The sequence below is a fragment of the Mytilus californianus genome, unplaced genomic scaffold, assembly GCF_021869535.1.
Source record: "Mytilus californianus isolate M0D057914Y unplaced genomic scaffold, xbMytCali1.0.p SCAF_1, whole genome shotgun sequence".
NCBI lineage: Eukaryota > Metazoa > Mollusca > Bivalvia > Mytilida > Mytilidae > Mytilus > Mytilus californianus.
The window spans coordinates 41,717,265-41,744,813 of record NW_026262581.1 but is presented as its reverse complement, the minus strand read 5'-3'; the positions used below and the strand labels follow the sequence as shown (position 1 = coordinate 41,744,813).

General features: G+C 31.9%; 1 protein-coding gene and 1 long non-coding RNA gene across 5 annotated transcripts in view; both read right to left on the bottom strand.

The window, feature by feature from the left end:
* Window positions 1–27,549, bottom strand: part of LOC127701676 (histone deacetylase 6-like) — a 178,548-nt gene that overhangs the window by 74,987 nt on the left and 76,012 nt on the right. For all 4 annotated transcript variants that reach the window (XM_052205676.1, XM_052205685.1, XM_052205693.1 and 1 more), the window contains 4 exons: window positions 24,995–25,099; window positions 23,799–23,867; window positions 22,289–22,415; window positions 11,278–11,343 (listed from right to left, as the gene is read on the bottom strand). In XM_052205676.1, the coding sequence (XP_052061636.1) occupies window positions 11,278–11,343; window positions 22,289–22,415; window positions 23,799–23,867; window positions 24,995–25,099 (367 nt within the window). The remainder of the gene's footprint in view (window positions 1–11,277; window positions 11,344–22,288; window positions 22,416–23,798; window positions 23,868–24,994; window positions 25,100–27,549) is intronic.
* LOC127703935 (uncharacterized) lies at window positions 16,142–17,279 on the bottom strand. Its single transcript, XR_007983136.1, has 2 exons — window positions 16,960–17,279; window positions 16,142–16,438 (listed from the first exon to the last, which is right to left on the bottom strand). It is a non-coding gene; the product is annotated as an uncharacterized LOC127703935 (long non-coding RNA).

The following is a 27,549-nucleotide window of genomic DNA, read 5'->3' as shown; positions in this document are numbered from 1 at the left end:
TCATATAAAATATTTCAAAATGCGAGTTTAAATTATTGCGTTTACAACTCTGTCGCATTTGTCGCAATAATAAAAACCTCGCAATAATTTCTGAATTTACAGTAAATCACTTGCTCTTTCGAAATTGGTACACTTAATGACTGCATTGCCAAACCTATCACAATCCAGGTTAACAGAGCTCACTTCATTATTTTATAATTTTATATGGAGTGGAAAACCAGACAGAATTAAGCGTAACACACTTATTGGTGATATTTCACAAGGTGGACTTAATATGGTACATCTTCATTCCTTTAATATCTATTTAAAAATTAGTTGGATAAAAAGACTGATGTCAAACCCAGTTGGTGGCTGGCAGCAGTTGTTACTGGCAGACCTTATACAGTATGGGGGTGAAAGGTTTTACATCTACAGAGAGAAAAGCTGATTGAGATTTCTAAAAAATGTAAAAATCCTTTCTGGAAGGATGTTTTACTATGCTTTTCTATCACAAAACCTAATACTGAGAATTCTGTCAGTGACATTTTATCATTAGATATTTTGAACTTTTCTTCTTTGGATGATTTCCCATATTATATTCAATGGAAACAAGGAGGTGTGCAGTCAGTAAGTGACCTAATTAATAAAGAAAATATGATTTTTTATAAATTTGAGCAATTTCAAGAAAGAGTAAAAATCAACAATTTTATCAAATATCATGGTCTGATTTCAAGAATCCCTCAGACTATGAAAAAATACCTTAAAGAGAACTGTTTAAAGCAAGATTTGGATAAGCCTGATAATGGTGATATTTTTTTAAAGAGAATTATAGGTAATGTGAAAGCCAAATTTGTATATAAAAATTTAGTAAATAAAGTTATTGAACTACCAACAGTCAAGTTTTCGAAATGGGAAGAACTGTTGATTATTGATACAACAGAATGGTCAGAATATTTCAGGATAACCAAAAAATCATGTAGAGATGTTTATTTAAGAACTTTTCAATACAAATTTTTGCATAGAATCATAGCAACTAATACCTTTTTATACAAAATTAAATTAAAAGACACCAAGATGTGTACTTTTTGTAAACTTGGTGAAGAAACCATTGAACACCTTTTTTTTTAATGCCCAATAACTTTTCAATTGTGGCAGTCTTTTTCAAATGCAGTAAAACTTTTTTTTGTAAACTTTGTTCTTAACAAAGAGAATGTGTTTCTTGGTTGCAAACATGAAAGTTTATTACTGAATCTGTTAGTCATAATTACAAAAAACTATATATACAAATGTAAATTAAATGAAACAAAACCAAATATGGTTGGGTTAAAGAATAGAATAAAGAAATACCAATTTCTTGAATATTATATTGCAAAGAAAAATAATAGAGTCCAAGTGTGTGAAAAATTTTGGTCTCCTTTACATGTAATATTTAATTAATTATTGTTTCATATAAGTGAGAGAATAAAATATCTATATATCATGAGCAAATATTTAGCCTTGAGTTTTTTTTTTTTTTTTTTTTTTTTCTTTAAAATATTTTGTTTTTAAAATATAAGTCAAGATACATCATGTACATATTGTAGCAAAGCAAATGAGTGAAGAGTATTTGTATTGTATGAGAGAAAGTCAGAGAGCGAGAGAATATAATCAAATAAAATTTATATGTAACCTTAAATACTACATGTATAATTATAAAAATCAACTTGTCAGTGATATATATTGTATACTGAATTATTTTTTATATGTAACCCCTTGATACCCTTGTCAGGTGGTAGTGTAGGGGTACATGTATATTAAATCCTGACTATTGAAAAACAAATAAAAGATAAAAAAAAAAAAAAAAAAGAAAAAAAAAGAAAAAGTAAGCAAATGTGAAAGAATGAAAGTGTAAATTGATTCTAAAAGAAAAAAATCAATACATCAAATTATTTAACAACTGCTATGACAAGTTTAATTAACAAATGGGAAAGCATGGAAAATATCTTTTTTTTTTTTAAACACTTATTACACACCTGCTCACCTGAACATTCATGATCTATGTTGATTGTTTATCAAGGTCACTATCGGTAAACACTGGCACCAAACACCAAAAGTTAATTAGCAGCCAAAGTTTTCAATTATCAATCATGGAATAAAATATTTTTTGTTGATTTTACGTAACTGATTTGAAATAAATGTAAAAAAAAAAAAAAGCACAGATGACTTAGTTAAGTATATATGCTTGCTTACGTTCAATAATTTTCTGAACATTATAATCACCAAAAACCTGTTTCATATGACTTTAAGCAATATGTAAGTTATCATTGGAAAAGCTAAAAAATGCACACTTTAAGGGATATAAGACCTTAATCATATATGTCAATCTACCAAAAATATACCTATACCACATCTTCTTATTTTTTTACTAACCTGAATTTTATAACCCATGGATATATTGTGATAGAAAGGTGTTTGCTATCTGTACAAACACTAACATTTAAATGTCACTGCATGGTTGCAAAAACTAATTCAAACTGTTTTAAAGTAAGAAAATGGCATTTCAAAAATATAATTGCAGTAAACTTAACCACAAAATAAACAAACTTAGAGAAATGCATAAAAATTTGTAAAGGATTGTCTGTGTAAAAGTGGAATGTTGACTGTTTATCAGTAAAATACAGACTTTTTTTGAAACTCAAACTTTTTTCTTTCCATGCTATTTCTTCATCTTGAAGATTAATTTAGCTTCTGTCCAAGTTTCATAACAATCCATGAAGGTTTACAAACTTATCATGTCAAAAAAATTTAATCCCATACTGTATGTAAAAGTGAACTGCAAAAAACTAATTCCATCTATCACTAAAATACAGAAAAGAAAAAAAGTATTCTTTCAAAATTTTGCTTTAGATATTTAATATCTCTTAATCATAAATTGCTTCTGCCAAAGTTTCATAAAATTTTATAAATGTTTGACAACTTAATTAATGTTTAACAAACTTTTAACACCAAACTGTATTAACATATTAACTTAAAACAAGAGGCTGTCAAAGTGACAGCAAACCGGATTTTCCTGCAGAGGTCGAACCCTAAACAGTTGAGCAAGTATGGACACTACATTTAAGCTTAAAACAGCTCTGAATTTGGATTGTGATTGAATATTTGACACAGCATAGGTTTGTGACACAAAATGAATGTGGTTTAAGAACTGAAATACTTGAAATTGGACCTTTAAATACCTATTATGGTCCAATATAAAAAATCTAAGTACATATTAGAATCAGTATATCAAAGAACCCCAAGAATTCAATTTTTGATGAAATCAGACAAAAGTTTAATTTAAGACCCTTTGGACCTCAATGTGGACCAATTTGATACAGGAGCCCACAATCCAAAATCTCTCAATACATGGTTAGATTCAGCATTTCAAAGAACCCCATAAATAATTTTTTTGTTGAATCAAACAAAGTTTAATTTTGGACCCTGATTTGGACCAACTTGAAAACTGGGCCCAAAAATCTAATATTTAAATACAGGTTTAGATTCAGCATTTGAAAGAACCCTATATATATTTAATTTATGTTGAAATGAAACAAATATAAAGAGGGGTGGGGGTGACCCCAGGGGACTCCCCCTCAATTTCATTTGATTTGTTTTATTGTTCCATTCAAGAATATATATGGTTTAGGGGTGGGGATCTCGACTGTTTACAAGTTGTCAAAAAGAAGGGGGATGGGGGTGACCCCATGGACTTCCCCTATATATCATTTGATTTGTTTTATTGTCCCATTCAAGAATATATATGGTTTAGGGGTGGGGATCTCAACGGTTTACAAGTTCTTAAACAGGATGGTGTGGGGTGACCCCAGGGGACTCGCCTTTTATTTCAATAGATTTGTTTTATTGTCCCATACAACAATATATATGGTTTCGGGGTGGGGATCTTGACCATTTATAAGTTTTCAAAAAGAAGGGGGGTGGGGGTGACCCCCATGGACTTCCCCTATATTTCATTTGATTTGTGTTATTGTCCCGTACAAGAATATATATGGTTTAGGGGTGGGGATCTCAACCGTTTACAAGTTCTCAAACAGGAGGGGGTGGGGGTGACCCCAGGGGACTCGCCTTTTATTTCATTTGATTTGTTTTGTTGTCACATACAAGAATATATATGGTTTCAGGGTTGGGATCTTGACTGTTTACAAGTTTTCAAAAAGTAGGGGGATGGGGGTGAACCCGGGTACTCCCCAAATATTTTATTTGATTTGTTTTATTGTCCCATACAAAAATATATATGGTTTAGGGGTGGGGATCTCAACCGTTTACAAGATAAAAGCACATTCTCAAATTGAAAGGGGTAGGGGTAAGAATATATATGGTTTAGGGAGACTTAATTATCTACAAAATGTCTAATAATGAACAGTAAATTTCAAATTTCATTTATACAGCCCTACTAGTAAATTTCAAACTTTATATATACAGTCCTACAGATCTTATCAGGAAACAGAAAATTTTCAAATAAATCTGTCACTCCAATGATATTATATGCTAAGATATAACCCAGATCTAATTAATAATTAACAATGTAATTAACTTCAAAATGTCTAATAATATAGCTTATAATCATTACCACTTAGGAAATAGATAATTTTCAAATAAATCTGTCACTCCAATTTTTATTGTGAGATAAGACATTATGCTTAGTCATAAAAAAGATAACAAGAGTAAAATATTTAAAAATTCCACTTTTGGATATTAAAAATGGCGATAACTCACAAAGGAGATATACTTATATCTTGAAAATTGAACTAGACCTTCATTAAGTCACAGGAAACAACATATTTAAATTTGAAAAAAATTTGTTTAAGTGTTTTCATGTTATTGTGCTAACACTGTTTGGCAGTCGACCATGGATCCGCCCAGCAGCCCCGCCGTACATCACCATTTTAATAACAGATATTTCCTTCAAAAATCTGGTTAAAAACAGTATTAATGAATTACATGAAAAAAACACAGAAGATCACAAATAGAAGAATTAAAAACCAATTGTTCAGAGAACAATTGAAGGTCTTTCCACATAAAATATCTAAATAATTGAAAGGAAGCTACCTGCAGTTTACACAAAGTTACTTTTGGTGTCCAATAATACAAAAAAAAGTAGGTTTCTTCATACTGATTTTAAAAATATATGGTTTCTATATACTTTTGTTTGAAATAAGGGAGATAATTTGCTACTTCCGGTCTCATATGATATTTTTAGTCACACTGATTCCAAAAATTTATGGTTTCTATATACTTTTGCTTGAAATGAGGGAGATAAATTGCAACTTCCGGTTTAAACATTTCACTTCCAGTACCATCTGATAGATCACTTCACACTGATTCCAAAAATATATGATTCTAGGTACTTTTGAATGAAATCAGTGCAGGAAATGACTACTTTTGGTTTACAAAATATTACTTCCACTGACCTTTTCAACGTTATCTGTCTACCAGACTAATGCAAAAGACCCCATAGCTTTATCATGTATAAATATGAATTCATAGCAAAAGTCAAGATCTAGAACATCAAATTTACCTTTGACCTTGACCTTAATTTCAAGGTCATAAAGTAAGGACCTCAAATCAAAAGACCCTAGGTGTCTCCTCTATATGGTAAATGAGTTATATCACCATACAGCTAATTTTAAATTCTATTAAATGTCAACATACCCTTTCAACCAAAATTTATGTGTTACGACATGTTGCAACAACTTCTTTACATATTTTGTCAATGTCTTATACAGTTTCTGAGGAAAAGCCAATAAGCTAAAATCAAAATTTAGAACATGACCTTGACCTTTGACCTTGACCTCATTTTCATTTTGGTGGACCAAGGACCTCAAATCAAAAGGTTCCTAGCACTTATGGTTCATGAGTTACATTTACATATCACTTATGTCAAATGCAATAGGGAAATAACTCTCATATGGAGTCTCAGTATCGCTTCAGTTAAAGTTGGCCGAAGCATCCTGAAGATTCAACGAGCCATTTGGAAAAATAAATTTGTCGATTTCTTTTACGGTTGCGAAGGAGATGCATACACAATAAAAGCAGTGTTTGGGGAGATAACTCTTACAATAACAAGAGGTTCATGAGAGCCTGATATCACTCACCTGTAATTTCAGTTTCAGGCATTTGACTTATTTGTAGATCTTACTTTGCTGAACAATTTTGTCATTTACACTTTCTCTCTTTCTATAATAATATTGAAGATAATACATAACCCAAAACTGTAAAATATCCGGAAAAAATAACTATTTCTGGACAGTAATCCAACAATAAGTTGTCCAATTGGTCTGAAGATTACTTGACAGGTAGATCTAAACCTGTTTAACACTTTCACCTATGTCAGTTTTGGTCTTACTGCTTTAGTTTTTGATATGAAAGCCAAAAACTTAATTTGACCCCTATGTTCTATTTTCAGAAACTGCCACCATGTTTTTGAATGGATCAAATCCCCAAATACAATCTATAAACTAGATACCCTAAGGAACATTCAATTAAAGTTTTTAAGTATTTGGCCAAGTAATTTCAGAGAAGAAGATTTTTGAAAAAGTAATTAGACTTCCACAAAAAATGTAAAAAAATGAAAGAACCTTAGTGAGCGCGCTCACATACCCCACGTCCCCACATTGTCATTGGAGAAATAAAATGTGTAAGAAAAATAAATTGTATCAGAAAAAAAAATTGAATCATAATTTCCTGTCAATATGCACATCTACATAGTATGTCCTTATTATCTACACAGTTTCATGAAATTCTGTTGTGTGGTTTGAGAGGAGTTGCGATGACAAAAGGTTGCAGTAGTGTATTGGGCAAATAAGTTCAAAGGGGCGTAACTCCAGGAAAAAAAATTGAATCGTAATTTCCTGTCGATATGCACATCTACATAGTATGTCCTTATTATCTACACAGTTTCATGAAATTCTGTTGTGTGGTTTGAGAGGAGTTGTGATGACAAAAGGTTGCAGTAGTATATTGGGCAAATAAGTTCAAAGGGGAGTAACTCCTGGGAAAAAAATTGAATCATAATTTCCTGTCGATATGCACATCCAAGTAGTATGTCCTTATTATCTGAAAAGGTTTCATGAAATTTTGTTGTGTGGTTTGAGAGGAGTTGCGATGACAAAAGGTTGCAGTAGTATATTGGGCAAATAAGTTCAAAGGGGCGTAATTCTGGAAAAAAATTGAATCGTAATTTCCTGTCGATATGCACATCTACGTAGTATGTCCTTATTATCTGAAAAGGTTTCATGAAATTCTGTTGTGTGGTTTGAGAGGAGTTGCGATGACAAACTGTTGCAGTAGTACATTAAAGTAAATAAGTTCAAAGGGGCATAACTCCTAGAAAAAGAATTGAATCGTAATTTCCTGTCAATATGCACAACTACATAGTATGTCCTTATTATCTAAAAAGGTTTTGTGAAATTCTGTTGTGTGGTTTGAGAGGAGTTGCGATGACAAGAAACAGGACTGATTGACTGACAGACGGACGGACAGACGGACGGACGGGTCAAAAACATTATACCCTCCGCAACTTGTTGCGTGGGGTATAAAAAACAATTTAAGGGCAACACTTGGTCAGCACCTCATAAGGTACATTCATGCAAAATTAGGTTTCATTTCATTCAGCAGTTCTCTAGAAGAAGTTCAAAATGTAAAAAGTTAATGACGACAACGGACGACGAGGAACAACGGATGCCAAGTGATGAGAAAAGCTCACTTTGCCCTTCGGGCCAGGTGAGCTAAAAAGATGAATATCTTTTATATAACTGAATGGCTATTAAAGTTTTACCATAAAACACAAGAACAAAGACTTTCTTTTAAAAAAAGATACTTTATTTTATCCAAGTTTTCAAGAAATCTACTGCTATTGGATTATCGCTCCCTGTACTCTTATTTGCCAATAATTTTTTTCGTATGCAGTGACCTTAAAACGCCATATCTCGTTATAAATTCGTCAATCACACTATGAAAGTGCATATATATATATAGGGAAAAACTTCGATGGAAGAAAAAGTAAGCATATGTATAAGAATGAAAGTGTAATTGATTCTAAAAGAAAAAAATCAATATACAAAATTATTTAACAGCTGCTATGACAAGTTTAATTAAAGAACCTTAGTGAGCGCGCTCACATACCCCACGTCCTCACATTGTCATTGGAGAAATAAAATATGTGTAAGAAAAAAAAATTGTATAAGAAAAAAAAATTGAATCATAATTTCCTGTCAATATGCACATCTACATAGTATGTCCTTATTATCTACAAAGTTTCATGAAATTATGTTGTGTGGTTTCAGAGGAGTTGCGATGACAAACTGTTGCAGAAGTACATTGAAGCAAATAAGTTCAAAGGGGCGTAACTCCAAGAAAAAAAATTGACCGTAATTTCCTGTCGATATGCACATCTACATAGTATGTCCTTATTATCTAAAAAGGTTTCATGAAATTCTGTTGTGTGGTATCAGAGGAGTTGCGATGACAAACTGTTGCAGTAGTACATTAAAACAAATAAGTTCAAAGGGGCGTAACTCCTAGAAAAAAAATTGAACCGTAATTTCCTGTCGATATGCACATCTACATAGTATGTCCTTATTATCTAAAAAGTTTCATGAAATTCTGTTGTGTGGTATCAGAGGAGTTGTGATGACAAACTGTTGCAGTAGTACATTAAAGTAAATAAGTTCAAAGGGGCGTAACTCCTAGAAAAAAAATTGAATCGCAATTTCCTGTCGATATGCACAACTACAAAGTATGTCCTTATTATCTAAAAAGGTTTCGTGAAATTCTGTTGTGTGGTTTGAGAGGAGTTGCGATGACAAGAAACAGGACTGACGGACTGACGGACGGACGGACAGACGGACGGACGGACGGACGGGTCAAAAACATTATACCCTCCGCAACTCATTGCGTGGGGTATAATTAACAGATGGGAAAGCATGGAAAATATTTTTTTTTTTTTAAAACAATTATTACACATCTGCTCATCTGAATGTTCATGATCTATGTTTTTTGTTATTAAGGTCAATATCGTGTAAATACTGGCACCAAACATCAAAAGTCAATTAGCAGCCAAAATTTTCAATTATCAATCACAGAATTAATAATTAAATTTTTTTTTTTTATTTTACGTAATGAATTTGAAATAAATATAAAAAAAAATAAATGCTCAGATGACTTAGTTAAGTATATATGCTTGCTTACCTTCAATAATATTCTTAACATCATAATCACCAAAAACATGTCACTGCATGGTTGCAAAAACTAATTCAAACTGTTTTACAGTAAGAAAATGGCATTTCAAAAATAGAATTGCAGTTAACTTAAATACCAAAATAAAAAAACTGAAACACATAAAAATTTGTAAAGGATTGTCAGTGTAAAAGTGTAATGTTGACTGTTTATCAGTAAAATACAGACTTTTTTTTTAAACTCAAACTTTTTTCTTTCGATGCTATTTCCTAATCTTGAAGATAAGCTTCTGTCCAAGTTTCATAACAATCCTTGAAGGTTTACAAATTTATCATGTAAAAAAAATTTAATCCCATACTGTATGTAAAAGTGAACTGCAAAAAACTAATTCCATCTATCACTAAAATACAGAAAAAGAATAAAAAAAATATATTTTCAAAATTTTGCTTTAGATATTTAATATCTCTTAATCATAAATAGCTTCTGCCAAAGTTTCAAAATTTTTTATAAATGTTTGACAAATTAATTAATGTCTAACAAACTTTAACACCATACTGTATTAACATGCTAACTTAAAAAAACAGTATTAATGAATTACATGAAAAAAACACAGAAGATCACAAATAGAAGAATTAACAAGAGGCTGTCGAGTGACAGCAAACCGGATTTTCCTGCAGAGGTCGAATCCTGAAAAGATGAGCAAGTATGGACCCCTATTTGGACCAATTTGAAAAGTGGGCCCAAAATCAGAAATCTAAATATATGTTTATTGATGGACAATATAAGCTTACTTTTTAAAGGAGTTCATTTCATCAAAAAAGAAATATACAGCATTCAGAAAATTAGTTTTTACAAATAACAAACAAACTTGTCACAAAATTCTTCTAACAATTTACCAAAGAAAAGCAGAACAAGTCAAAATCGTGATTATTGAACTTGACCTCCATTTTGTTGTCAGTAACAACATATTAAAATTTAAAAAGGTTTGGTTGAACAGTTCATGAGTAAATGCACGGACACGACATTTTTTAAACTTTCAAGAACCGTAACTCCTGAACGGTAAAAGTCAAAATCGTCATTATTGAACTTGACCTCCATTTTGTTGTCAGTAACAACATATTAAAATTTAAAAAGGTTTGGTTGAACAGTTCATGAGTAAATGCACAGACACGACATTTTTTAAACTTTCAAGAACCGTAACTCCTGAACGGTAAAAGTCAAAATCGTCATTATTGAACTTGACCTCCATTTTGTTGTCAGTAACAACATATTAAAATTTAAAAAGGTTTGGTTGAACGGTTCATGAGTAAATGCACGGACACGACATTTTTTAAACTTTCAAGAACCGTAACTCCTGAACGGTAAAAGTCAAAATCGTCATTATTAAACTTGACCTCCATTTTGTTGTCAGTAACAACATATTAAAATTTAAAAAGGTTTGGTTGAATGGTTCATGAGTAAATGCACGGACAACATTTGGTTGCCGCCCGCCCGCCCGCCCGCCCGCCCGACCAACCGACCGACCGCCCGCCGTACATCCCCAAATCAATAACCGACATTTTTGACACAAAAATCCGGTTAAAAACCAATTGTTCAGAGATCAATTGAAAGTCTTTCCACATAAAATATCTAAATAATTGATAGGAAGCTACCTGCAGTTTACACAAAGTTACTTTTGGTGTCCAATAATACAAAAAAACAAATAGAAGAAGAATAATCCCACTTTACAGGATTTCTATGAAAACATATTTATTCCCATGTAGAAACGAAATGGCTATTAAGTGATACCATTTAAAGCACTGCCTTTAAAAACTAGACTTTTCATCACTAGAATACGAAAATATGAAAATAAATATTTTCATAATTTTGCTCTGGATACTGTCTCTTGATCATAATAAAACTTCTGTCCTAATTTCATAAAATTCCATGAAGGTGTGACAGTGTAATTGATGTCTAAAAAAACTTGAAACATAGAATGAGCCTAATTACTGATGCTATGATGACAACGGAATGGAGGATCACTCACTTTCACAACATAAATGTCACAGGGTTGACAAATTTAATTATTTATTTATATTTACTAACCTGGGATGCAATAGGCATAACAATCTGATGGAAAGCAGCTATATACTCAGCATCACCCATGAATCCCTGAAAGTAGACAGACATCTGATAATAAGAATCTAATATGCAAATAATATTAGTATTACAGAAAAACAAAAGATATAGCATTACAGAAAAAATAAAATGCTTTGCCGAGCGCAGCCTGATATGACTGCAGAGGTCAAACTCTGAACAGTTGGGGCAAGTTGGACACAATATTCTAGCTTGATACTGTCTGAATTTGGATTGTGATCAAATTTTTGACATAATATAGGTTACTGACACAAAATAAATGTGGTCAAAGATCTTAAAAATTTGAAATGGGACATTTAATATACCTAGTATGGTCTGATATCCAAAATCTAACAACATGATTAGATTCAGCTTATAAACAAATAAAAACACCCAAAATTAATTTTAGTTGAAATCAAAAAAAATTTCATTTTGGACCCTTCAAACCTTAATATGGACTAATTTGAAAACAGGGCCCAAAATAAAAAATCTAAATGCATAATAAGTTTCAGCATATCATAGAGCCGCAATAATTCAGTTTTTGATGAAATCAAACAAAGTTTAATTTTGGACCCTTTGGACCTCAATGTAGACTAATTTAAAAATGGGGCCCCAATATCCAAAATAGTAATAGAAGGTTAAAACCCCCAAAAATTAAAGACTTAATTTAATCCCATTGAAATTGGTTAAAAGATTTGTATTTATTTTCAATTGAAGATTTCTAGCTATTGCGCAATACTGTGCAATTGCGCAATACTGTGCTGTTGCACAATACTTAGTTAATCTGTTATATATAATAATTTACACACCTTGTTTGGTGTGTATCTCCTGCCATATCAGTATTTGTTGCTTTTATATATAAATCAGAAATAATCAATGTAAAAATAGAAATTTTGGGGGGAAAAAAAACAAAAAATTATGAAAAAAAAAATCCCCCCAAAAAGTTTTTTGAAAAATCTTGAAGAAAAAAGTATGAACCCACCACCTTCCCCCCAAAAAAATTGAGTTCCATAATCTTTAACACAAGTTATTGTCTGTAAACTAGAACTAGAGGCTCTCAAGAGCCTGTGTCGCTCACCTGTATCTACTGTGGTTTTGGAAATCATGTTTAATAAGGTTAAAATCATGATAAATAGTATTAAATACCCTAATGATGATGGAGGCCAAGTTTGGTTTAATTTGGCCCAGTTGTTAAATTAAAAGCAGATTTTTTTTAAAAGTTTACAAAAAATACCAAAAAAATTGCAGAAAATGACTACAAGGACAATAACTTGTCAATTGACGACTTTGGTCATGTTGACTTTTTGTAGATTTTACTTTGCTGAACATTATTGCTGTTTAAAATTTATCTTATCTTAAATAATATTCAAATAACCAAAAACTGCAAAATTTCCTTAAAATTACCAATTCAGGGCAGCAACCCAACAAGGGGTTGTCTGATTTGTCTGAAAATTTAATGGGCACTTAGATCTAAACCTGATGAACATTTTTACCAATTCAGATTTGCTCTTAATGCTAAAGTTTTCGAGATATAAGCCAATAAAATGCTCCGCAGGGCGCAGCTTGATACGACCGCAGAGGTCGAACCCTGAACAGTTGGGGCAAGTATGGACACAACATTCAAGCTTGATACAGCTCTGAATTTGGATTGTGATTAAATATTTGACACAGCATAGGTTTCTGACACAGAATGAATGTGGTCTAAGAACTTAAAAATTTTAAATTGGACATTCACCTATTATGGTCCAATATCCAAAATCTAAATACATGGTTAGATTCAGCATATCAAAGAACCCCAAGAATTCAATTTTTGATGAAATCAAACAAAGTTTAATTTTGGACCCTTTTGACCTCAATGTGGACAAAGTTGATAACGGGGCCCAAAAATCAAAAATCTAAATACATGGTTAGATTCAGCATATCAAAGAACTCCATATATTCAATTTTTGTTGAAATCAAACAAAGTTTAATTTTGGACCCCGATTTGGACCAACTTGAAAACTGGGCCCATAATCAAAAATCTAAATACATGTTTAGATTCAGCATATCAAAGAACCCTAAAAATTCAATTTTTGTTAAAATCAAACTAAGTATAATTTTGGACCCTTTGGACCTTAATGTAGACCAATTTGAAAACGTAACCAAAAATTAAGAATCTAAATACACGGTTAGATTCGGCATACCAAAGAACCCCAATAATTCAATTTTTGATGAAATCAAACAAAGTTAAATTTTGGACGCTTTGGACCTCAATGTGGACCAATTTAAAAACGGGGCCCAAAATCCAAAAACTTAATACACGGTTAGATTCAGCATATTAAAGAACCCCAAGAATTCAAGAATAAAACCCCATTGAAATTGATCAAGAAATAAGCAATTTATACGAAGTATCTTCTTTTGCACAATACTGTGCAATTGAATATTTCTTGCTATTGCGCAATACTGTACAATTGACAATTTCTTGCTATTGCGCAATATTGTGCTATTGGATATTTCTTGCTATTGCGCAATACTGTGCAATTGAAGATTTCTTGCTATTGCGCAATACTGTGCAATTGAAGATTTCTTGCTATTGTGCAATACTGTGCAATTGAAAATTTCTTGCTATTGCACAATACTTATTATATAATAATTTACACATCCTGTTTGGTGTGTATCTCCTACCATATCATTATTATTTGCTTTTAAATATTAATCAGAAATAACCAACTTAAAATGGAAAATTTTAAAAGAAAAAAAAAAGGAAAAAAAGAAGAAAAAAAATCCCCCCCCCCAATTTTTTGAACCCCCTTATGATTCATCACCCCCAAACACAATCCCAGCCTTCCCTTTGTGGTATGGTACCTTGCAGTACAATTTCAGAGAGATCCATACACTTGAACACAAGTTATTGTCTGGAAACTAGAAAAATGCTTATTTTTGGCCCCTTTTTGGCCCCCAATTCCTAAACGTTTCGGGCAATTACCCCCAAACTCAATTCCAGCTTTCCCTTTGTGATATGGAACCTTGTAGTACAATTTCAGAAATATCCAAACACTTACACACAAGTTATTGTCATGAAACTAGAAAAATGCTTGTTTTTTGCCCCTTTTTTGGCCCCTAATTCCTAAAATTTTGAGGCAATTACCCCCAAAATCAATTACATCCTTTCCTTTGTGATATGGAACCTTGTGGTACAATGTCAGAGAGATCCATACACTTACACACAAGTTATTGTCTGAAAGTTACAAAAATGCTTATTTTTGGCCCCTTTTTGGCCCCTAATTCCTTAACTGTTGGTACCATAACCCCCAAAATCAATCCCAACCTTCCTTTCGTGGTATTGAACATTATGGTAAAATTTCAAGGAGATCCATTCACTTAAACTAAAGTTAGAGTGCGAAAACCAATGTGTCTTCGGACGACGCCAGACGACGACGACGATGACGATGACGACGCCAACGTCATACCAATATACGACCAAAAAATTTTTAATTTTGCGGTCGTATAAAAACTGTATTTTACCCCATATGTTCTATTTTTAGCCATGTCAGCCATCTTGGTTGGAAGGTGGGGTCATCAGACACATTGTTTAAACTTAATACCCAAATGATGATTGTGGCTAAGTTTGCTAAAATTTGTCTCAGTAGTTTCCGAGGAGAAGATTTTTGTAAAAGATTACAAAAAATTGTTAAAAATTGACTTTAAAGGGCAATAACTCCTTAAGGGGTCATTTGACAATTTTGGTCATGCTGACTTATTTGTAGATCTTACTTTGTTGAACATTATTGCTGCTCACAGTTTATCTCTATCTATAATTATATTAAAGATAATAAGTTAAATAACCAAAAACTTCAAAATTTCCTTAAAATTACTAATTCAGGGGCAGCAACCCAACAACGGGTTGTCTGAAAATTTCAGATAGATCTTCAACTGATTAACATTTTAACCCCGTCAGATTTGCTCTAAATGCTTTAGTTTCAGAGATAAAAGCCAAAAACTGCATTTTACCCCTATGTTCTATTTTTAGCCATGTCGGCCATGTTGGTTGGCAGGCGGGGTCATGGGACACATTTTTTTAACTAGATATCCTAATGACAATTATGGCCAAGTTTGGTAATATTTGTCTCAGTAGTTTCAGAGGATAAGATTTTTGTAAAAGTTAATGACAACGGACAACAAAGACGACGGACAACGACAGACAATGGACGCCAAGTGATGAGAAAAGATCACTTGGCCCTCTGGGCCAGGTGAGCTTAAAAATGCTTGTGATTGGCCCCTTTTTTGCCCCTAATTTCTAAACGTTTGGGGCAATTACCCCAAAACTCAATCCCAGCCTTCCCTTTGTGGTATTGAACCTTCTGGGAAAATTTCATAGAAATCCATTCTCTTAAACTAAAAAAATTCGTAAGGGTTCCACGGAACCCGGTGTCTTGCATACTTTTGCTGTTAATCGCAGGCTCAACAAAAATGAGGAAAAAAATTAATAAAAATATTCCTCTCTATACTATCTTTTGATTGTAAGTAGCTTCTGTCCAAGTTTGGTAAAAATCCAGGATAGTTTATGAATCTAATAAATGTTTTAATAAAATGCTCGCTGGGCGCAGCTTGATACGACCGCAGAGGTCGAACCCTGAACAGTTGGGGCAAGTATGGACACAACATTCAAGCTTGATACAGCTCTGAATTTGGATTGTGATTAAATATTTGACACAGCATAGGTTTCTGACACAGAAAGAATGTGGTCTAAGAACTTGATTTTTTTTTAATTTACCTATTATGGTCCAATGTCCAAAATCAAAATACATGGTTAGATTCAGCATATCAAAGAACCCCATATATTCAATTTTTGTTCAAATCAAACAAAGTTTAATTTTGGACCCCAACTTGGACAAACTTGAAAACTGGGCCCATAATCAAAAATCTAAACACATGTTTTAGATTCAGCATATCAAAGAACCCCAATAATTCAATTTTTGTTAAAATCAAACTAACTTTAATTTTGGACCCTTTGGACCTTAATGTAGACAATTTAAAAAACAGGACCCAAAATTAAAAATCTAAAAACACAGTTAGATTTGGCATATCAAAGAACCCCAATAATTCAATTTTTGATGAAATCAAACAAAGTTTAATTTTGGACCCTTTTGACCTCAATATGACCCAATTTGATAGCGGGCCACAAATAAAAAATCTAAATACATGGTTAGATTCAGCATATCAAAGAACCCCATATATTCAATTTTTGTTGAAATCAAACAAAATTTAATTTTGGACCCCAATTTGGACCAACTTGAAAATGGGCCAAAAATCTAAAATCTAAATACATGTTTAGATTCAGCATATCAAAGAACCCCATATATTCAATTTTTGTTGAAATCAAACAAAGTTTAATTTTGGACCCCAACTTGGACCAACTTGAAAACTGGGCCCATAATCAAAAATCTAAACACATGTTTAGATTCAGCATATCAAAGAACCCCAAGAATTCAATTTTTGTTAAAATCAAACTAAGTTTAATTTTGGACCCTTTGGACCTTTATGTAGACCAATTTAAAAAACAGGACCCAAAATTAAAAATCTAAATACACGGTTAGATTTGGCATATCAAAGAACCCCAATAATTCAATTTTTGATGAAATCAAACAAAGTTTAATTTTGGACCCTTTTGACCTCAATATGAACCAATTTGATAGCGGGGTCCACAAATAAAAAATCTAAATACATGTTTAGATTCAGCATATCAAAGAACCCCATATATTCAATTTTTGTTGAAATCAAACAAAGTTAAATTTTGGACCCCAACTTGGACCAACTTGAAAACTGGGCCAAAAATCAAAAATCTAAATACAGGTTTCGATTCAGCATACCAAAGAACCCCATATATTCAATTTTTGTTAAAATCAAACAAAGTTTAATTTTGGACCCTTTGGACCTTAATGTAGACCAATTTGAAAACTGGACCCAAAATTAAAAATCTAAATACAAGGTTAGATTCGGCATAACAAATAAATAAATGTGGTCAAAGATTTTACAAATCTAATACGCCATACTGTGCAATTAAAGATTACTTCTTGAAATTTTTCAATATTTGAAATTTGAAAAAAAAATAATATTTGAAGAATAATTCTTTTTAATTTCTGAAATCTGATATGAGAAAAAATTGACTCCCCATAATTTCTTTTTACCCCCCTCCCCCTTTTTTCCCACAAAAAAATTCTTTCCCTCAAGATATGGTCATAATCTCAATTCAAATTTCCAATGGAGTTTGCAACCATAATTATCCATTTAAATTTACCATAGACTTAACTTAATCTATTTTATAATAGAATTTAAAATATAGTGTCAAATCTTTCATATGGATTTTTTGGTAAAAAAAAAAGATGCAACATTTGCAGATATTTTTACTGGTCTTCCTTTATAAATATGCATTTCTTTAAACATAATTTAAAAGCAGTGTAAGGGAAGTAACCAAAACGTTGTATTTGGATTACCTCCCTTACACTGTTTTAAATTATCTTAATTGTTCATTAACCATTACTTTATACATAATTTAAAAGCAGTGTAAGGGAGATAATTTCAATGATGTATTTGATTTATCTCCCTTAAACTGCTTTAAATTATGTTTTGTACTAAAGTATTTGTCCATTAACCAGGACAACCTTGTTTTTCCCCCTTTTTTGCCCCTAATTCCTAAACGGTTTGAGCCATAACCCCCCAAAGCAAATCCTAACCATCCCTTTGTGGTATGGAAACTTGTAGTATAATTTCAGAGAGATCCATACACCGTTCCACAGTTATTGTCTGGAAACTAGAAAATGCTTATTTTTGGCCCCTTTTTGGCCCCTAATTCCTTAACTGTTGGTACCATAACCCCCAAAATCAATCCCCACCTTCCTTTTGTGGTATTGAACCTTATGGTAAAATTTCAAAGAGATCCATTCACTTAAAATAAAGTTAGAGTGCGAAAACCAATGTGTCTTCGGACGACGACGACGCCGGACGACGACGATGACGTCAACGTCATACCAATATACGAACGCAAAAATTTTTAATTTTTGCGGTCGTATAAAAACTTAAACTGCAGACTGTATGTAATGTTAACTGGAAGAAAAACTAAGTCCATTTATAAGTAAAATACGGAAAAAATGGAACAAAATTTTACCAACATTTCCTTCTAGATACTAGCTTTTAATCATAAACAAGCTTCTGTCCAAGTTTTGGTACAAATCCAAGATAGTTTAAGAAAGTTGTTAAAGTTTTAAAAACTTTAACCACAGAGTGAATGTAATGTTAACTAGCAGAAAAACTAAGTCCATTTATAAGTAAAATACTGAAAAAATGATTTTTTTTTTTACAAAATTTACTTCTGGATACTATCTTATGATCATAAACAAGCTTCTTTCCAAGTTTGGTAGAAATCCAGGATAGTTTAAGAAAGTTATTAAAATTTCAAAAACTTTAACCACAGAGTGAATATTTGTGGACGCCGCCGACCACGCCAACAACGCCGACGGAATGTAGGATCGCTATGTCTCGTTTTTTCGACAAAAGTCGAAGGCTCGACAACTATTGTCCGAAAACCAAATGTGTCTACACACGACGACACCAAAGACGCCGCCGCTGCCCAGAACGATGACGACATGATAGAATTATACAAACACAAATTTTTTGTGGTCGTATAAAAATCTTTATTTCTCCCATTTTGTTGCAACAGGTTGGTACAATTTCCATTTTATTAAGGACTATTATTATTCTAACATTGTCAATTATATAGATCCCTATTGCTTAATGAACCAAAAATTCCTATTGGCAGACTACAATATGATTATTTTATGATTTGCAGTATGATCTAAATCTATGTCAGTTACTTGCAATGCACCAACAACATTTTTCCATTGCATTTTTCTTACTAACTACTCATAAATTTCTAGTATTTATTGGCAAGCTTTCTCTGAAAAGTGCATTTTTAACCACTCCCACTTTCATTTAAGTAGTTTTTTTTAAACAGAAAAAAGGAACTACTTAAACTTTAAAACTTTTAGTTGGTTCTCTCTTGACATACAATGTTTTATCATTTTGTAAATAAAATTATATGATAACTAATATGTGTTTTTTTTTTCTTTTCAAAGGAATCTTTTTAAGATTTGAATAGTATAAATGCAGGCTTAAATTGTTCATTAAGTTCAATGAGTTAATTATACAGCCATATATTACCACCATATATTGTTTATCAGTGGCGGATTTAGAGGGTTTTTCAGGGGGCCCGGTCCCCCCTTTTGTAGGAAAAATTTTGTTGATTATATAGGGAATCACTGAAGCATGACTGAAGCGGGCCCCCTCTTAGGCAGTCAGTGGGCCCCTCTTATGAAAATTTCTGGATCCGCCACTGTTAATAAACAAAAACCTCACAGACTTTTGTTGACAGGTGTTGGTAAAACGTGAATTTTGTTTCTCAAAATTTTTACCTAATGCAAATCACGTTTATCCATCAGTGGAATGATTCTAGCAAAGTTGGACTTAGTATTTGGTGTAATAAACTTTTAACACACTTCACTCATAAAATGTACAAGGTTTATAACACCTTCAAATGTAAATTGTTTTTACAAATATATTAGTACTTAACATCTTTTGGTATGAATATATGGTTTATTCACTTTTTCCTAACTTTTGATAAATCTAAATGACTTTTATTCAACTCTTATCAGCACTAGTAGATGAACTTTTCATTTAAACAACATTTAAAATGATTCTTATTGACCAATTATAATGTATAGTGTTTAGTCTGAAAACCCGTAACTCAGATTATGTTTCTTATTAAATATGATAAGTAGTAAAAAGAGGGAGAATATACCAACAGGGAAACACCCTGCTTAATTTATTTGGTAAACAGGAAGTTGAAGAGCAATGGATGTGAAAATGCATCACACAGTAAAACATGAGTGTTGATACCAAATTTCAGGTTGTTCTGATTTTTAATTCCTGAGAAAAATGTGACTAAAATTTCAGAAATGGTCATTGTACGTTAGTATTAGGTAAACAAATCTTGAGAATTAATGAATTAGAAAAATAACATCACATGTGGTTCATACAAAGCCCAATAAAATATTTCAGGAAGCTCTGATTTGAAAGTCCTGACAAAAATGTGATAAAACATTATGTACAAGAAGATGATTAATTTTGTCTAAGCCACAGCCCCTGTTTGCCATTGAAATTCAGGAAAGAAACTGTTAGGCATTTGGGGAAAACAGGTAAATTTCAAGTTGTATGTTTTTTTGCTGTTATTTCTTTGTTAAACTTGCTCTGTTTGTCATTAACCAGTAATTACAAAATTATACAAGTGTCAACTTTGAAGTAAAACACCCCTGTAATTAAGTAAAATGCAGATATTTATTCAACAATTCAATTTTTGAAGGATTTTCAGTTTAAAGAAAACGCCAGCAGCTTTCTTAAACACCAAACCAATTATTTTAGGACTTTATATATTGTTAAGTAATGCAACCAAAAAAAAAAAAAAAGAAATTTGTAATGAAGAGTCGATTTTTTTTTTTATATTTATCAGCAAGTACTTAAAATTATTTAAAACAAAAGTTGCAAAATAACATTGATTATGAAAATCATTAAAAAATGAGTAAAGAAGTTGAGAAGAAATTACAGTGCCATCCATTGGTCAACAAAAGCATGGCAGAAACAAACAAACATCATGAAATAGACTTGTTCTCTTATTTCTTGCTTGTACTACTGGATTGTCCACATCCTTTCCTTGCAATTTTATTTCGGAGTTAAAAACTCCAGATTAAAAAAGTTGATGGTTTTGGAAAACTTTTTTAGCAAAAGCAGGTATGAAATTTCATTTTTCAAGACCGTTGCAGTTTACAACAATTCTGTATTACCATGCGCAGAAACGAAGTATGTAATATATTTGTTAGTAAATCATTTTGCAAAGAAATTAACACCAGTTTGATTTCAAATTTCAATCCATGTAAATACTGTGAATAGGGATAGGTTTTAAACAGTTTAAACAAAATTTCTATATTGAATCAAATGAAAAAAATACTTTTGACTTTATCATGAAACAACTAAAGAATGTTTAGGCAATGAAATATACAGCTGCGCCAAGAGTGCATGATATGCCCTTATTCTGCATATTGAAATTGTTGTAAAAATAAAATGGGATATTTGATGGCATTTAATCAGGAGCAAATTAAATGACTCCGCAGAAAAATATACATGAGGATACCCTTAGATGTATAGATATTGTGTCAAATATGACTGTTTAAAATCCCATAACTATTGAAGGACAAATTTTCAAAATCAAAACAGTCTTTAAAAATGTTGAAAAATAGTTGTAATTATGCAAACTCAAATTGTTTTCCTCAGAATAATATTTTACCTCCTATGCCAATCTTGCAGTAGATTTAATATCTTGTGTAAACATTTTTGGTTATCTTTTTATTTGAAAATTGACATAATGTAATTGATCATGCAAAGCCTGTAGATATTTTAACAAATTGTTTACACATAATTTTACTGCAGACCTAATTACAATATAAACTACAGTAAACCAACTCATTCTAATCATTTTTGCCAGGAGATAAATGAAGTGAATATAAATTGATGCAAAAATGTAAAAACTGAGAACTTCCCTTAATATATAAATGCATCAAGAAAATTAAAAAATCACCAAAAAAAATCTAACGCCATATATATATTTAATTATAATAAAAAAAAAATTTACCTGTATACCCCAAAATAACAAGTTGGAGATGCATGAACATGTTTAGTATCAGAAATCTAAGATGACATTGGCCAAGTTTGACAAAGAATGTTCTTCAACATATTGTCCATAATAGACTTTGTGAAACTATATATGGTACTGTTGGCTATTTTTGACTTTTAAAGATGTAGTAATTACATATTTGTAAAGAAACAATTTAAGAATAGCATCATGCAATGACAGTGTTTTGGGGATTGTATATAAAATTGTAGTATATAAGCTTACATGATTCCAAGCAATGTTAACATTGTATCCCTCTCCTTCTCCTTCTCCTACTTTCTCTTCTGAACCATCTTCTGATGATGGGTAGAAACAACCATAATCATACCGATGTAGATTTATTAAGAGAACACTAGAAATATAAATATTCATAAAAAAGTAATGTTCTTTACTTCATCAGTAATAAAAATCATATCTGTACTAAACTAGCAATAAATAATATATTTCTATGAGCTTAGGTCAATTAATGCAAAACTCACTGACCATTTCTGCCCATTTGATGTTAAGATATCAAATATAACTAGAGGAACTGTGAGCAAAGCAGTCCCTTGCTTTGGTAAAGGAAACCCCAAATGTATTTGGATCAAAAACCAAATAGGAGGTGCACAATGGCATTATATGCTTGAGATTGTGAACATTTTAGGTTTAGGAGGAGTTGCAGATACAAAATGGGTACCCCAAAAATGTGTGTAATAGTTTAAAGATATGACTAAGTCCATGTCATTCCAAATTAAACACCAAAAAAACATTCTGATGAAGAAATGATATAGGAGTGCAAAAGTTCATTATATGATTGATTAAGAATCTGTTAAAGTATAACATAATTCTGTAAAGCAGTTCAGGAGCAGTTGTAGATCCAAGTGTGTCAGAAAACCAAGGAACAGACGAACAAACAGATGAATGTACCATCAGAGGGACAACTGGATAGACTCCCCCTTCACTATATACAGTGGTAAAATTTAGAAAATTCAACTATCTAAATCAAAAATATCATCAATGACCAAAATCTTATTAAAATCTATATTTAACAAGAAATTACATGCGTTGTCATAGTTACCATACCTTCACTCCAAAAAAATGCATTAGAAAGCAGAAAGTAGGTTGTCTGACAGATCGAAAAATTTTGAATGTTTCAAGTCATCACTGTCAAGCTGCTGACCAAATATTATGTCATTCTCTTCTGTAAAACATTTGTACTGGAGAAATGTTACAAAAATATTACGATCATTAAGGAATGACTGTAATATTTTTTCTGTCTATGAAGAAATAACATCAAAAATGTGGTGCACACTGAATAACTCGCATATTTTATGTTATTTCGAATAGACAGAAAAAATATAACAGTCATTTCTTATAATTTAATTCTAAATTCCATTTTATTCCGGAGTAAACCATGATAAAACGTTGATGACGTCACGATCACATGACAAAATTATGTCTATGAGCTGATAAACAAAACAACGTCAGCCAATCAGAAGATGCGATACATCCAAAATTAAATTATTTCAATATATCAAAAATTCAAAGTATCAACAAACAATCAATCAGTGTCTAACAGATTTGAAAACTAATCATTTGTTCAAACTCATCACTGTTAAGCTGCTGACCAAATATGAAGTTACTCTGTTCTAGTAGTACCTGAGAAAAGTGACTAAAATATTTGTAGGAAGAATGCACAGACAAGGTGAATGCACTATAGCCCCACTCCTAGAGTGGGAATATAAAAATTCATTACCTGTTATCCTGATAAAATTGGTGCTGAGTTCCATTACCATGGTGAACATCCCAATCTAAAATCAATACTCTGTGAAAAAAAACAAAAAATAGAGCAAAAAAGAATACCTGGTACCTGGGAACAGTATATCTAACGGGAAATTTCAGTATAAAATTGATAAAATCTCGGACTCCACGAGACTTCCCGAGATTTATGGATTTTGGTAGCGTCTGACTGAAAAACTATCGGAACTGCACAATAAATTAACCACATAATTCTAATCGTAAATAGAAACTAGTTTTATCATAAAGTAGATATATTTTGTCATATTAAATGACCAAAATAAGTGTGATTTATTTGATGTGAAGTGTTTTTAAAATGGTGTGAGAATTTGGGAATGCAATTGGCGCCATTTTTTTATTACAGTTTGCATTCTGTACCATTCTGTGATGAAATGAATTCGAAAATAACAAATTTGAAGTGACAGATAACAAGTTCGATACACTGGCATCACTTTAAAACTATGTATGAATGACATTTTATTGATATTATCAGAAATTATTAGGATAATAGTGAGTACGTTTTTAACACATGTTCGTTTCTGTATCGTATCTTTATTAACTATGACCCGAAGATAAAATCGGCTACAATTAGTTAGTGTCAAGTCCTGTCAATATATATGTTCCTGCTGGTACGAGTCATAAATTAACTCCTATCACAATAATTTATAAATGCCTTTCAAGATGAACTAAAACATTTCCACCTTTGTTACTGTTAAAACTGAAGCAGTTTTTGCTCTATGAGTTATACAGGAATGTCATATTCCTAATGAGACCCACATGAACTAAACTTGGGTAAATTTAAAGTAATTTCATCTGAATTAAGCTATTTTACCTGTGCAATATTGATTTCAACACCTAGTAATTTTTACATTAGCTCCTGATCAAGTTTCCAATGAACTGATTAGTTTCAAGTAACATGACTAATACATGTATGCTTTATGGTATGCCTCACTGTGACTTTGAGACGAAGAACAGCAATAAAAGCGCTGTTCCTTAGCCTTTTTTATGTGTTTTTTGCTGTGCATGTCCTGATTTTGTGTGATGGATGGATACCCCATATTCTTTGTTTTTCTATCTTATGTTGTTAACTTTTATATTGCCTTGTAGTCACGGTAAATTGATAAATCAGCACTAAATAATTTACAAAATTCTAACCTTTTTAATCCAAACTTTTCCTGTGCATACTTAGCAGCGATTGCTACATTATTGAAGAAACAGAATCCCATACATTTTGTACACTCTGCATGGTGCCCAGGAGGTCTACAAAATACGTTTAATCAAAGTAGATTGATATGATTCATTTGACATCCATGATCATAATCATACTGATGAGGATATCTGTTATCCGAAATATTTATAAATAATTACATTTATAGTTTTCTTTTTTTGTTATTGGTGTTGTTTTGTACACTTTTCAGGCGTTTATATATATATATATATATATATATATATATATACAAGTCTAAATTGAAAACAACATTCAAACCTATGATTGCATTGGATAAAAACCGCAATTTTTATACGTGTGCATGCAAAACAAATTTCTTTGTAGAGGGGTCTAAATACAGCACAAACAACATTTTCCAAAAGACCAAAAAAGTGAAAAAGTATATTTTAACAAAACGCATTTGACTAGCAGGTTGAACAACGGATGTTCTTAAACCCTGCTGACTGCCATGGCGATTGCCAAATAAACGGATCACAGATGTAACACAATGGATCTTAATTATATTAATTTAATACCAAACAGAAAACAATAAACCTGCGGAAAAGATGGTATATGGCAAACATGAGGTGCAAAAATTTGTACACCATATCCGGATTTCGACTTGTTTATATTTTTTCGTTTGGGCTTGTATTATATTTGCCTTCGGGTTTATATGATCCGTTCATCCTATTTCGACTCTTCAAAATTCAAGAGTCAATCCCAAATTGAGGTAAATTATATGGCCTTCTAAATACCGTTTCGATTCCTAACATCACTGAAGAGACATTAATTGTCGAAATCCGGATATGGTGTACAAATTTTTGCACCTCATGTTTGCGATATACCATCTTTTCCGCAAGTTTATTGTTTTCTGTTTGGTATTAAATTAATATAATTAAGATCCATTGTGTTACATCTGTGATCCGTTTATTTGGCAATCGCCATGGCAGTCAGCAGGGTTTAAGAACATCTGTTGTTCGACCTGCTAGTCAAATGCCTTTTGTTAAAATATACTTTTTCACTTTTTTGGTCTTTTGGAAAATGTTGTTTGTGCTGTATTTAGACCCCTCTACAAAGAAATTTGTTTTGCATGCACACGTATAAAAATTGCGGTTTTTATCCAACGCAATCATAGGTTTGAACGTTGTTTTCAATTTAGACTTGTATATATATATATATATATATATATATATATATATACAAGTCTAAATTGAAAACAATATATATATATATATCAGAATACTGTCATTCTCACTTGTAATATCCAAATGTCAAACATTCTATATTTTTTGCAGTACATGTATATTAACAATAATTTTCAATATGATACAAAAGAGGGACAAAAGATACCAGAGGGACAGTCAAACTCATAGATCGAAAACAAACTGACAACGCCATGGCCAAAAATAAAAAGACAAACAGACAAATAATAGTACAGATGACACAACATAGAAAACTAAAGACTAAGCAACACGCAACATGCAAATTTTTTGTTTTTGTAACATAATTTCAAGGTTATATATTAAAAGTGTTACATCATTGATGAAGGTCACGGCAACAAAAAGGTTAAACACCTATAAACCTGTTACATGACACCACAAATATAAATTCCTATCCAAGGCAGATAGTTCTTTAAGTGTGCATGCTAGACCATAATTTTTGTACATTTTTAGAAATTATAGATAATAATGGTTACTTAGCTTACAAAATTAACATAAAGTACTTCAGACTTTGTATGCCCCCGCAACTAAAAGTTGTGGGGCATATAGTTTTACCCATGTCCGTCCGTCCATCCTTCCATCTGTCTTTCCGTCCATCCCATTATGGGTATATAGCTATTCCACATAGCTCCTCCTACAGTTTGAATGCTAGGAAGTTTTCACTTTGCTGGCTGTTTGTACATATATTGAAGGTGTGCATGTGGTCAGGGTTTTGATTTTTATCAATATTTGCTCTTTTGGGAGATAGTTGAACTTTGTCATTTTTGGAGTATATACTTGCATAAGAGGTGCATAGCATTTCCCGATAACTCCTCCTACAGTGAACCATAGACCTATGTGCTCCCTTGCTCAACTTTGTGTATTTTAAAAAAGCACTATGCATCTGCGGGGGCATTTTTCCAAAGAGATGTAACCTTTCACATTGCAATTCTATAGATATCTTATTCATTACTTAAACAATTAAAGAGTCAACAAGAATGTGTCCATAGTACACAGATGCCCCACTCGCCCTATCATTTTCTATGTTTAGTGGACTGTGAAATTGGGGTCAAAACTCTAATTTGGCATTAAAATTAGAAAGATCATATCATAGGGAACATGTGTACTAAGTTTCAAGTAGATTGGACTTCAAATTCATCAAAAACTACCTTGCCCAAAAACTTTAACCAAAAACTTTAAGCTGAAGCGGGACAGACGGACGAACAGATGGACTGACAGACGAACAGACGAATGGACGCACAGATCGAAAAACATAATGATCCTAAGTGGGGCATAAAAATGAA